Raw genomic sequence first — 14,205 nt, 5'->3', positions numbered from 1 at the left:
ATGTCCCCCCCCCATAAGTAGCAATGCAAAGAGTCCAGCGGCACCTTTAAGACCAAGGCTTATTTAGGTAAAAGCTCTCTGTGAGGGCAGATCTGCATGTTCCCCCCCCCCCCAATAGGTAGCAATGCAAGGAGTCCAGTGGCACCTTTAAGGCCAAGGCTTATTTAGGTAAAAGCTCTCTGTGAGGGCAGATCTGCATGTCCCCCCCCCCCAGGTAACAATCCAAAGAGTCCAGTGGTACCTTTAAGACCAAGGTTTATTCAGATACAAGCTCTCCCACCTTCTGACACACTTCCGGTGATGTCAGGGAGTGTAGCATATGCAAATAAGTTATGCTAAGGAGTTATGCTAATGAGCTCCTGCACCTCTTTTTCTACGAAATGGCCCCTGGCTATTATAACATGTAAAATAAAGTATCTATGGTTCTTATCTAAGTCATCTGGTAAGCAGTTTAACAGAAATACCTCTGACTCCTTTTTTTTTTTTACTTAATCTCTAATATTTTATATTATCTTCTGTTTATATTGTCTTCTCTTAAAATCTTCCTTAATTTTATTATGAGCAATAATTTTATAAATGCATAAAAATACATTCAGTTATAACCAATATTAACTAATTGCAAATGCAGTTTTCCCTGGCCCATCTTACTAGCCCATCTTACACAAAAACGGAGATTCTCTGAATCAGTCTTATTTAAAAAGCTGTATCCTTTTCTTCTTGTAACTCCTTTTTTTCAATAAGATCATCATTCTATGCCTCTTTTCCTTATAGATGGAGGGGATTTCTTTTAACATTCGCCATCTACATCTAATTTTTAAGGTGGCTGAGGTTTCCACAGCTTCGGTTTCATCTTCTCTTTGGAATATAGCTTTGAGGATGCCAGAATTTGACAGTCTTTTAGTAGATCTGTTGTTCTCACTGTAGATTTGATCAATTTGATTGCAGGATTGTTCTGTGTCTTGCCCTTTTAAGTGCTGAAGATCCTTTTCTCTGTAGGTTGAGTCAGCTTGGCTATAATATTGTCCTGCATTTTGTATAATTTGATGCTGGAATTCTCCTTTGTAGGTTAAATCCACAAGATTATAATGCTGTTGCCACCATTTTTTTTCCCCTTCTCTCCTTATTTGGCCAGTGCCAGAAACTCAGTAAGTGGAGGAGAGGGGGGGAGAAATCTCAATCTCTTCATATCATATGATGAATAAACTATATGCCGTAAAGTAAAAGTACATCAATAAAGTCAATGTGCCTGAAGATCACCTGGTATCACAACTGAATTCCAGACAACAGATCTCTCTCCCCCTGGAGAAAATAACTGCTTTGGAGGATGGACTCTATGGCATTCTGTTCAGCTGAGGCTTCTCTCCTCCCCAAACTCTGGCTTCCGTAGACTCCACCACAAAATATTCAGGAATTTCCCAACCTGGAGCTGGCAACACTGAGTCAGGACTGGCCCCAATGAGTTCCCCGCAAAGGCCAAAGAAGACCTTGAAAGGGCCTCCTGCCCCTGTCTTTTTACTGACAGAACCTAGCAATAGCCACTGAGGGGAAAGTGAGCCCCACAGCAGGAGAATAGAATGGTTTGACAGCTGGTGGCCAAGCAGGAGAAGCAGCAGCAGAAGCCTCTTCCTAAGCAGGGAACAGCCATATCAGTAACCAGCCAGAAGCAGAGAAGCGAAACAGCAGCAGCAGAAGCGTCTTCGTCCAGAGAGACAGCCATTTTGGCAGTTTATTCAGACAGGGAAGAGCAGGGGCCAAGCCAGCAGTAGGCAGGGGAAAGGAATGGACCCAGCACCCAGCCAATGGCATACGAATACTCTTGAGTGGCAGTTGACGGGTCAATGGCTGCTGGAGCACACAGCACAGACAATGGAGGAGTCAGAAAATGCCAATATGCTAGGGCTTCTTTATATATACGATGGCAAAAAGCCATTAAAAGAATAACAAAAACCATAAAACAGAAATAATAACATAATTAAACTAACCAGTTCTAAAAGGGCTGTACAGCCAAACTAGAGACTGTTCTTAGCTCATACATGACTTGAATTGCCCTAGTGCAAGCAGGCAATTTGTTATTTTAGAATGCATGTCACCTTCACCATTTTATCTGCAGAGTCACCCATTTACCCTTTTACTCACCTACCAAGGGAACCTGATAGACAGTCATAGTTTCATCTTCATATTCTGGATCAGAATGGGGTCGCACAGCTGGAAACAAAACACATGAAACAAAACATCTTAGAATAGCCCCAACAAGTACATCTTTCTAAACAATTAACATTGTAACTGAACAAGAGCATGGTAGGTTTGGTTAAAATTTCCAATAAATCTATCAATAAATAAAACCCTGCATGCTTCATGGCTTCTACTGGTTCTTTGGCAGTTGCCTCTACAAGAAGTGTGAACATGGTCAGCAACCATGAAATAAGGTGCCACAGATAAATTCAGGACAAACAGCCGCAAATAGGAAGTGCAGTCCTCTGATCTGCCTCATGAACAAAAGTGCAGCACAATACTTAGCCGCTGCTGGTAATTAAACAAACACAGAAGTACAGCTCCTACCTAATTCTATTCCTTTTAGTGGACCAGAAAAGACTTTGATTGCTTCCAGGTACTGTTCCTGGAAGAGATTTATAGGAGAGACACTGTTACTATAAATCAAGTCATGTCACAATACTATAGAGCAAGATACCAGCACAGTTATTCTCATCCACTCTGTGTGTTCAGTAAGACACACTTCATCTGCTTCTGTCACCTTACAACAGCCAACCACGTTGCCTATATTACCACATGTGTGCCACATTACACACACAGGTGCAAATGAAAAGCACATCAGAATTATAAAACCACTGCAAAGGACAGGACAGAAAGGAGACAAGACAAGAGCACATCAGAATTGTCATCTTCACAGGTCAAGATGTAGACATTAGAAAGGAAATAATTCTTCATGAACATAGAAATAACCTTTACATCCTTGGATCTGCCCTGCCCTATCAGTAGGCACAATGCCAACCTTAAAGGCTCAGACATTCTTGTCCCCAACCCCAAACATCCCTTCTGTACAAAGCAGAACTGCCAAACACTACTATTATGTGACACAAGAGATGTCCAAAGGATATTGAGCTCTGTAGATTTGCTCACAAGTGGATAGCCCACTATGCAAATCTAGCCATAAAAACAGAACCAAAGGACTCCAAGGAAAGCACTAGTCTGTGTTGTTCACTACCAACATATGACATTGTAGAGCTGAACAGTTACACCAATAAGTACCGAAGAAACACAGCCACTCACCAGTTGTGGTGGTCCAGAGAGCACACACTTTGGAACTCCTGTGTCTTTCAAGGTAAGAACCATTCCTAGAAGAAGGGAAAAAAGCAAAACTTCAGCTTTAAAAACTGCTTTCAGGTTCAAGTTTTAGAACGGCCTTAACAATCATGAAAAACAGAGTACCTACTCACCAGCTACTGCAGAAAAGACAAAAAGGCCACATTTACCTTAATAATAAAGTTGCTGACATTTTTAATTTTTCAAACAGAAGAGCTGTACCAATTGCAGGAAAAAATAGGCAAAAGAACCTATGGGAACTCATTTCCTAGAACTATGTATTACATCAGGTTCCCCTGAAAAAGCTTTATTGTGAAACATGTTGGGAATTTTTTCACCTGAACAATAAAGTATTCCTCTTCATTTGAACCATTAGCTCTTTGGCTTATTCCTTTGAATTCTTCACCAAGAGAAATAAGTAAAACAGACTATATACACAAAATAAGAGGAGCAGTTGAGGTGTAATGGATAGAGCACTGGAACTTGAACAGGGTTCAAACCCCCATTCATCCCTGAAACCCACTGAGTTACCTCAGATCTATCACAGGTTATTAGCTGTTCTTGATGGCCTCCTGTGCGGGGGGGGGGGGGGGGGGAGGCACAGTCTACTTGGTTCATGGGCTTAGCATTATCTTGTGGGCAACAAGGGTTTTCTTCAACCGCACTCTGGTAAAGCTTGCAGCCATAGTGAGAGTTTGCTTTAAAAACAGAGGAAAACAATAACAGGAAGCTAGAGCGAAAGGAAATTATTTTTCTGCACTGAAGGCACCAGGGGGCAGATGCAACTGTAAATACTCATGGTGAGAAGCACCCAGAAAGCAATGTTCAAGCAATGGGTTGTCATTATTATAATGGTAGGACATATGACACTTGTCCATCTATAATATGTACTTTGCTCCTGCAGGCATTAACCTTCATATCATATGATGAATCTATCTGCTGTAAAGTAAAAGTACATCAATAAAGTCATTGTAAGAGCTAAGATTTTTTTTCACAGCTACAAACAGGAATAAGTATAAACTCGCTGTGTTAATAACCTAATACTTCTAAGTAGTATCATACAACAATACAGAGGAGGGAAAATACAGGTAACTATTTTTGGTAACAGTAGGAGCTTTAAAAGTACAAAAAGAATGTCCCTATTTTCATTTTTGAAATGTTGGAGGGTTTGTTAGATAGGGCTGCAAATATAGCAACAGTCAGATTGATCCAAAGAGCTGAACTGATTGGTTGCATTATTTATTTCTTTGGGACCCAGACAACTCTTAATGACCCCAAATACTTCTCATTCAGCTCCACTATATAGGCAGTGCCACATTTTTGTTGTTTAAAAAGTGGAATAATTTATTACTGCTGATTCACAAAGCTTTTCCAAACCCAGTAAGCCAATGAGTTTCAGTCACCAATACTGATTCTTTAGAAAAACTACTCTGTCCCCTTAACTAGCATAAAAAACACAGGAACTGTATAGTCTGTTTCCTACACACCTTCACCCAGAAACCAGTCATATAATTCGTTTATCTAGTTCACCACTGACTCCTCTAAATGGCAATAAATCTCAGCATTTTAGCCATAACGGCCCAAGATCCTTGTATCTAGAGATGCTACTGTCTAAACCCAGGAACTTTCTGCAGGCAAAGCATATTTCGGCCACTAAGTTACAGCCCTCCTCCTATCCAGAAAAATGGAATCTGAAAAAAATTGACTCTACTCTGTGAATGTTTGCCAAGAAAAAGTGTTGCAGTCTTTAGGGTGCCTTAGAACTCCTCATTCTTGGCAAATTTATTTAATTCTCTTTCCTTAGGTAATAAATAATTTTGGACAGAGACATTACACTAAACCTTTCAGCAATAATTGCAGATTTGTAAGGAATTTAAATATAACATGAACATTTCATGACAGAAACAAAACTCCAAATACAGGTCATACAATCAGTAATAAGCGTGGATGCCTGCAACTACCCCTGTATATGCTCAGATTTGCTACAGATTACCATTTTACTGGAGAAATTTAAAAAATTCAAATTAAGACAGTAGAATTGCTGAATGAACTCACCAGATAGACCACCAACATTAGCCCAGTTCATTCTGGTAAGGAAGATGTTGTCTAGGTGAGCCACCTTCAACCTGAGGAAAGAAAATAGTATTATGAAATCAGAATTTATCAGAAGCTAGCTTCCTTGCAGCACTACCCTCCCACCCCCACATCCTGACACCAATCAGGCTTACTTGTGCTCTTGCATAAGGCGTTGTACTCCTTCTCCACAATTAAAGAGATACCTAAAATGAAATATTTTATGATCAGCAAAACCACTCATTAGGACTATAACTGACTCATGGCTACAAATGACTCATTCTCTACTGGCAAAATGGAGCTGACAACAATATCAGGAATGTGCAAATGCAGCAGAAAGTAATTTATCATCCCATTCCTTCCAGCAATAAAACAACACACTCACATACAGCGTCAGATGAAAGGATGGAACCAGAGCAAAGGATGCACACTGTATTTGTAATACAACCACAAATAGACCAACACCTATGACAACTCACTATAAAGAACCCAATCCAAATGCCGTAGAACTTGGAAAGAAAATTGTAGGCTTCAGGCTACTGATCTCAAGATTGAAAGAAAAAGTGTTGCCACAAACTGGTCACAGTTGCTTCTCAGACGAAGTTCTTTTGAGAAACAGGACAAAGAAGGTCGACACGCCCCAACAGGACAGAACATTAGTTATATGGCTGTGCCTTCTATCAGGCAACATGGGATTTAAACTGTTAGACTTTATTTTGGAATTGTGTGCCTAGGCACAAGATACGGGATTGAATTCATAGTGTCTTTAAACCTATGTGCCTTTGTTGTTCTACTCTTTGAGACTGTGTCCTTTTGTAATATTTTTGTATGAAGAATACTTTGGAGAAAGATATTTTTTGAATAATAACTCATGTTTTGTACAGCACTTGGATTGGGTCCTTTATAGTGAGCACTTTATTTTTAAGGCTGTATTTTTTAGTTTTCTTCAGTCATCCTATCTAAACATAATATTGTCCTGAATCAGAATAATAAGACTGACCAGGATGCAATAGTATGGTGAGTCAGAGCAAACAGAAACAACAGATGATGCAAGAAGCCTGAAAGGAAATAAACTTCTAATAGAAATATAGTTCAGGATACCTGAAAGTTTAGATTTCATAACATGTAACATTAAGCCTTCTGAAGCAGATAGGCAAACAGTTCATTTGCCCACTGGGAACATTTCTCAACAAGGAAGTCTTGAACTCCTTGGAAAAAAGGCCACGAAAAAGGATAATGAAGTCATCATCCGGATCTAAATGTTATATATTGCAACTCTTCAGGAGCTGCAGGATATGGACTGTAAATTAGACAGCAGATAATCTTTTTACTAAAATGGAACATCACACAGGTTGCAGCAGACTTTAGAAACCCTTCCTTATATGACAACCAGTTTAAGAGGTTAAAGAGAAAGCAATCCTACTCATTTTTCTACAGGGGGAGCAGAGGGTTGCACTGCTGGTCATTCATAAAACAAATATTCTGAAGTGAGGAGGAGGAAGAGAGAGCCCTGTATGTGACCAAGAAGAGTCCATCCAAGCAAGGCTCTATTGAAAGAGCTGCACATATATCTGCCGATTAAACCAACACAAGATGAAGAGAATGTGTCGTTCTAATCTCTACAGGCATGGAATTATGAAGAAAATCCAAGTGTCTTCCTTCAAGGTGTGGCAACCTTATCAAAAGCGATACCGCAACGAAATGGTCTTTCGTCAGAGAACATGAGCAGAGAATGAAGCAGGACAGCAACAATCGTGAGCATATTGCACCAGTTTGACGATGAAGGAGGGAAGAAAAGCATGCGGCTCACAAGAACTCGGGGACCTGGAAGTGCGTATGATATCTTTGCTATTACATTTTGATCTGATTTTTCTTTTAACATGGAAAACACGAAAATAAGGGCGGGTTTCCAAGAGGCCTCCCACCCAACCCCTAACGAACCCAAGCCCTGTATAACAAGATGACTGCATCATCTACCCCACCCGCGAACACCCTATGCGAAAGGACCCCGCTGACCGGTTGAACTCGGAAAACACATAGAGCGCGGCTCCCGCGTCTCGTGTGCCAGCAGCCGCCACCTGCACGAAGACAGTACGAGGCCCATTGCGTCCGGAGGTCCCAGCGGCACCCAGACGCTTCTCCCGCGAGCGCAAGTGGCGCAGTGGGTCTTTGGGCGGGCGCTGCCGGCGGGGCCCGGGGACGGCTCCCCCACCAGACATGGCTCTAACCGTCGCCCGCAACCACCACTTCCACATTCAGACACCGCACTCTAAGCTTTCCAGGGGCACCCACGCCAGACTGCACAGCGATCTTCACGCTGAAACGCACAGATCTTCTCACGGACCAATCCTGTCTTTGCTCTCGACGCATGCGACGCTCAGACGCCCAATGGCCAATAACCGGAAAGAAACTAGCCTCACGTGACAGACCGTGGCGAATAGTAAACTCAGCCTTCCTCATCATCATGTGGCAGAGGCCAGAAGCGTGCTTTGCGCACGGAAGCTTACGCTTTGAATAAACCTTTGTTTGGTCTTAAAGGAGCCACTTTGTTATAACAAAATTTGTGGTAGGGTATGAAGTTTTGATTTCGAAACCTCATACCCTGCCACAAATGTTGTTACTCTTTAAGGTGCTACTGGACTCTTGCTCTTTTCTACGCTACAGACTAACACGACTACCCATCTTGGTTTTTTTAAAGACGTTTCGTGGAGACTATGATACCCGTAGGAAACAACGCTCAACAGTGACTTCCAGTTCCAACCCGGAAGTTACTGCATTCTACTTCCCAGGTCCCAAAACTGTATGCAGGAGCACTTCTGGATTATCTCCATAGTATGCTGAACACATTCCGTATGTGGTTGAGGTTTTTTTGTTTTTGCAGTCAAGTCGCAGCTATCTTATTGCAACCCCCTAGGGTTTTCAAGGTGGTTTGTCATCGCCTGCCTCTGCGTAGCGACCCTTTTATTGCTTGGTGGTTTCCCATCGAAATACTGGCCAGGGCCAACCCATCTTCGTTTCTGAGATTTGACGAAATCAGGCTAACCTGAGGAATATCATATGGGGGGGTGGGATTACTGGCAGCACTTCCCCCCCACTGCCTGCCTGGCCCCCACAACTTCATATCCAGCCCAACCACCCCAAATCTCTGGGCCACCCAGAGCACTCTGTGCCACTGCCCCATCCCTTTGATGCCTGCCAGTAGCCCTGCAGGCTCCATCCCGGGCAGGCAGTTGGGGGGAGGGGCTGGGGGTCTTGAATGGACAGTGCTGATGCGAGGCTCCCAGGTGAGGCCAGCACTCAGTGGAGAACCAGGTCACGGGGTGGCCGCCACAAAAAGTGGAGCGAAGTGGACTGGCAGGCGGGCTGGCTGGCAGGCAAAGTGGGGCCGGGAGTAACTTTTGGTCGCGCTCTGAGGCCGGCAGGGCCAGGGCAGGTGCACAGCATGGCCGAGGCTGGGGCACCTTCTCCTCCTCTGCCTCCTTCGGCTGTGCTCGGTTGGCCAGCTGGAGCACCAGTGGGGGCCAACTCAGCTTCCAGGGCACATTGGCGCTTGCTCACCTGTCCCCTCGCACCGTTGCTGCACATGGGAAGACCAGCTGGAGCCTGGGCCAGACAGTGTCCCCCTTGGCAGGGGGGCTGCTCTGGGTAGTGCAGAGATTTCTTTCGGCTACCATCTCATTCCCAGGAATGGAGAACTGAGGGCACCATCCAAAGCTTGACTATTCTAAAGTAAGTCCCGTGTAAAGCAATAAGGCTTACTCCAAGGAAAGTGGATTGCAGCCAGAAGCAAGTTTCTCTCTCAAGAATGACCAGGCCTCTGCCTGGCATCAAGGGGGAAGAAAAAACAACGGGGGCTGTGGAATTTCCATGCAGGCTTCCCGATACGCTGTGCTGCCTTGTCAAGGATGGGCCAGGAGATCGGTCGATTTGCCTCTCAGGTATTTTTAAGTCCATGGCTGCCCAACATCCCTCCAAGCACCCCTCTCCCCATGACTCCCCGTCTTCTTCAGCTATCAGGGTGCAGGGGAGTCTCACCCCCTTCTGACGCTTCTGCCCTCAATCCTCTCTCACCCTGTTGCTGCACATCCTGCTGCCCCTCCACAGCCGGCCGGCTGGAGCCTGGCCTACACTTCCCTCCAGCCACCACATGGGAAGACCAGCTGGGGCAAGGGCCAGCCAGTGTATGTGAGTTTTTTAAATTTTATTTTTATATCAGTGCCCCCCCGACTTATTTAAAGGCCCCCCAAATTAAAAAAAAATCCTGGCTATGGGCCTGCAGCACTTGCTTCCAGTTTCCATTGGACCACTGCTATATGCACGGCACGAATAAACAGAAACAGGGAAGCCAGGTTGCACAGAGAACTTTATGGTACGTGGATCTGGTTGTTTTGCATTGGCTGTCTATGTATGATTGCCCATAGCCCATAGAGTATCATCAACAAGGACTCTTTTCAAGTTAATACTGGAAGTTTCCAGTTAGAGTTGCCAGCTCCAGGTTAGGAAATACCTGGAGATAATAGGGGTGGAGCCTGAGGAGGGCAGGATTTGAAGGGACTTAAATGTGGTTATAAGGAGCTGCGGTGGCTCAAGTGGTTAAGACGCTGAACTGCAGGCTGTGGAAGGTCGGTAGTTCAGCAGTTCGAGACCCGGGTAGCTGCATGACGGAGTGAGCTCCCGTCTCTAGTTCCAGTTCCTGCCAACCTAGTAGCAGTTCGAAAGCAAGAATCTGCAAGTAGATAAATAGGCACTTCGGTGGGAAGGTAACAGCGTTCTGTGCGCCTTGGTGTTTAGTCATGCCGGCCACATGACCACGAAAACGTCTTCGGACAGCGCTGGCTCTTCGGCTTTGAAACGGAGATGAGCACCGCAACCCTAGAGTCGGATTCGACTGGCTTTCGAGCAAGGGAACCTTTACCTTTTTAAAATGTGGTTATAATGCCATAAACCCACTTTCGAAAGCAGCCGTTTTCTCCAGGTGAACTCATCTCTGTCACCTGGAGATCAGTTATAACAGTCGGAAATCTCCAGCTACCACCTGGAGGTTAGCAAGCCTATATCGCTCCATCTCCCCCCACATACACACACAATTCATATACAAATGTCCCACAGTAAGGGCAGGGTGCCTGAGGCTGGGATAGGTAGTAGCTGAGAGGAAAGGCCAATTGTGGAAAAGCGGCATGCTAGTACAGACATTTACCAAAAGACAAATTTGTTTGAAAATTATACCAGAGAATTATATCCTTCTCAATTCATCGAACGGGCTTATGCCAACAGTGGTCAGCCTCGTACGATACCAGAGCAGACAAAGTTAATAAGCATAAGGGCCACCACAAAGATGTATGGCTACAGCCATGGTGATATCAGAGCTGATTAATCCATCTTGCCTGTAAAATGCTAAACTCATCCACTACACTTCCAAAGGATCTCTATGGCACCAGTGTCCATAAGGTGCTGTACTGCCTCCTTCAGATGGATCAGCTTTACTGGATCTTTTTGCACTGGAGACTGTACGAACCAGCATGGAGAGAGAGAAAAAAACTGGATCTTGGATCCTGATTCCACAATGCAGAGAATCCAAGGATCTTGCGTGGTCCATTTCTACTGTAGGGCAAATTCCTGCAGTCTCCCACCGATCCTGGTGTCATACGGCTGGGTTTTTTCCTTGGTTGCTAGAGTCCCTCTTGAGCCCCTGGAACTTTTTCCTTTGGAATCTTGATTGGTAGGAAGAGGACAGCCCCCTCTACTCTGTCTGTAGTCTCTGCCTTTGTTGTTAGCTTTATACGATCAAAAAGACTGAAAAGACCTTGGTTTAAAGTCCTTCGTTTTGGAAATAGTCGTAGAGGGCATAGCTTGCCTCTTTTCCTTAGTTTCGACCAATACCTTATCCAGTGGTCCTTTACCGAATAGCAGTCAGCCCAAGAATGTGTCAGTGGATAGGTTAGCCTTAGAAAGGGCGTCTACCTTCCACTGCTTAAGCCAGAGGTTCCGCCTCACCACTACATTGGCTGCCTGAGACCTGGCAGAATATTGTAGGCTGTCCAGTGAGGCATCAGAAGCAAACTGCTTTAAGGTGAATGGGTCTGGTTCAGGATGCTGAAGTAGACCATCCGCCCAGATGACTATGGCGCACATAAAGTTTGAAAGAACTGCAGAGGCTCTTATGATTAGGGATGCTGCTTCTTGGGCTCTATTGAGAACTGTCTCGTTTTTCCTGTCTACTGTGTCTTTAAGGATGTTGTCCCCATCCTTGCATAAGACTGCCTCTGAATGTAGTGCCACCACATGGGCATTAACCAATGGTACTTTCAGGTCCTCCATGGTCTCATGTGGTAAAACATAAAACTTTTTGGCTACAGTGTTCAAGGTAGAGCCAGCCCCAGGAAGTGTCCATTCTGACCTGATCACTTCCTGATAATGTTTAGGGAAAGGGCAGCCAGTCCAGTTCTTCCTTGACTTCTTGAAGCCTCTGACATCCAGGTTGTCAGTAGTGTCTGAGGTTTTCTGTTTACCTGCATCTGTGTAGTAGTTAAGGGTTGAAACTACCTTCTTGAGCAATTTCTGATAATGCTCAAGTTAGAACAATCTGGTAGAGGTCTCTTTGGTGCCAGACTCTTCACCAGACCATTCATCTTCCTCTCTGTCTGAAGGGATGGTTGCAGAAGAGATAATAGAGGGATTGCTCTCCACATCTGATCCCAGTCTGTAAGGTGGTTGCTTCCTTCTATACCACGGCTTGGGCTTCTTTGCTGAGGGAAGGGGGGTTAGAGATCCTTCTCTCTTTGACCTATGTCTCAAGTGCCCTTTTCTCCCTCATTCCTCAGGAACCTTCCCCTCTGAAGATGATGCCAACGACTGTATGGATGTTGAGATGGAAAGGCTCAATGTTCTGTGCCTCTTTTCCCTTTGGGGCCCCTCTGAGACTTCGCTGGAGGATCATCCCCTTCCACTGGGTCTGTTATCAGTAGGTTCCCTCTCCTCCTCTGACTGCCCCAATGATATTGTGGCACTAAGTTCATTGCTGTTGGCAAGGTCTGCAGTAGCCAAGCTGCTCTCAAAGTATTCATGGGCCAGTCAGCAGGGGGTTGTTCATAAAACGCAGGGAAAACACAATGGCGGCCATGTTGGACCCAGCTGCGGCTGTTGTTCCTGCCACATTATAAGGAATCAGCCTTGATGCAGCCACGGCAGCTAGGTGGGACCCCGAGGCCTCAGGAACACCCAGCCTGTCTTCCGGTAGCTGCATGGAAGTGGTTTCTCATAGTCCTTCCCCTTTGCCCAAGGCCTTGGACGGGTAAGGTTACCTAGAGTCAGATCCTTTTTTCCTGAAGCCCCCAGACCTGGAGCCTTCTTGGCATCCATGTGTCTTATTTTTCTCTGTCTTTGCGTTGTTCCTTTCTCTTTTTCTTTTGTAGCTGCTGCTAATCTGGTAAATGGAGCTAGGCTCTAACGACCTCCTGAAGCAGCAGGGCTATCAAAACTGGAAGGACACCCTTGCTCTATCAAAGTAGGCATACACAAAAATTTGCACAGCCCTGCCTGGAGTGAGAGGAGGCGTGACCTAACCAGTGTGGATGCCTTCCCCCAATGATGGAGAATGCCAGGATGACCAATGTGTGGAGATGGTAATTTTGTCTATATCAGTTACATATTATCAGACTAAGGAGAGGAACTTTAAAGTATTAATTAGTCTTTAGGAGTTTTTTTGTGTAAAGAGCCTGACAACTGTATCCTGACTGAATTTTGATTTTTCTTATTTTAATAAATATTAGTGATATTTTTACAACTTGTGTAAATTTTAGGGAGCTCTCATGCCTGTGGGTTCAGGATTGAGAGGTCTCCCTGGGGGATTGGACTGTCCTGGCCCTGGGCCAGTCCTTACACCCAGATAAAAGGCAGCATTGCTCTGTGGAATGCGGATATCATGCAATGGAAGCGTGATCTCCACAAAGAAGTGTGGAGGCTACAAGCCAGCAGGCATGGCCAGAGGAAACAGCGGGTGGAAGAGGCGGGGAGAGGAGGAGCCACAGCCTGGCTGGCACCTCTGCCTTGAGAAGCCTCACTACTGGTTGTCAGTAGTGAACTGGATTTATATGCCAATAAAAGGCTTTGGATTGGAGTAGTGAACTGGGAGGCCAGTAGCGGCAAAGCTACCAAGCATGCGATGGCAGAGGTGATGGTGAGGGAGTGCCTCGCCAAGTTCCCCTCCACTGCTCCCCTAGGGTACTGGTCACACAAGGCTGCCATCTGGCCCAACCCCTCGTGTGGACATGAGTCTTCTCTCCTGCCCTTCCACCAGTGTCCAGAGCAAGCAGGTATTCTCCCAGAAGGGAGACATTCTCAGCCCCCACCGCTCCTGCCTGGACCCAGCCCGGGTGGATGAGTTGGCGTTCCTCAAGGTCAACCTCCCCCTGCTGGGCTATGCCTCTCTGAAAACTCACAGGGCCTTCTGTTGTGTCTCTGCGTATCCTCCCATTCCTCTTCCTCTCTGGGTAATCTGGCCTGTGGTTTGCGTCCTTGGCACTTGGGTGGGAGAATGGCTGCATCTGCCAAGTGGGGGTGGGCTCCCTCACCCAACACCTACCTCATAAAACAACACCTACCTCATAACTTTAAATTAAAAATTCTGATTTCCACTGGTCTGGTGGGGCTGGGGTGCTGCCAAGCTGTTGTGCAGTAACTTTTGGGAGCCCCTGTCAAAACTCTGAGGATGTCTGCCTTTTTGTCCTTCAGAACCTGCCTTTTAAGATTTGTGTGAGGCTTAAAGCATAGGGGGGATTCTTGCCTTACTTCCAGTGTCGGGCAGGGGTCCTG

The 14,205-nt window shown here is 45.4% G+C and overlaps 1 protein-coding gene across 2 annotated transcripts in view; it reads right to left on the bottom strand.

Moving 5' to 3' along the window:
- ELAC2 (elaC ribonuclease Z 2) overlaps positions 1-7,724 on the bottom strand; it is a 31,800-nt gene extending 24,076 nt beyond the window's left edge. Inside the window, exons 1-6 of one of the 2 annotated variants that reach the window (XM_015424888.1) lie at positions 7,411-7,724; positions 5,550-5,600; positions 5,377-5,447; positions 3,289-3,353; positions 2,560-2,617; positions 2,137-2,205 (exon numbers count right to left, since the gene is read on the bottom strand). In XM_015424888.1, the coding sequence (XP_015280374.1) occupies positions 2,137-2,205; positions 2,560-2,617; positions 3,289-3,353; positions 5,377-5,447; positions 5,550-5,600; positions 7,411-7,649 (553 nt within the window). In that variant the 5' untranslated portion in view covers positions 7,650-7,724. The remainder of the gene's footprint in view (positions 1-2,136; positions 2,206-2,559; positions 2,618-3,288; positions 3,354-5,376; positions 5,448-5,549; positions 5,601-7,410) is intronic. The other variant, XM_015424889.1, reaches the window with a different exon arrangement.
- Positions 7,725-14,205: the final 6,481 nt, after the last annotated feature.

The sequence above is a fragment of the Gekko japonicus genome, unplaced genomic scaffold (assembly GCF_001447785.1).
Source record: "Gekko japonicus isolate JY-2015 unplaced genomic scaffold, Gekko_japonicus_V1.1 scaffold1387, whole genome shotgun sequence".
NCBI lineage: Eukaryota > Metazoa > Chordata > Lepidosauria > Squamata > Gekkonidae > Gekko > Gekko japonicus.
The sequence above is the reverse complement of the archived record's forward strand: the minus strand, read 5'-3'. Positions and strand labels throughout refer to the sequence as shown.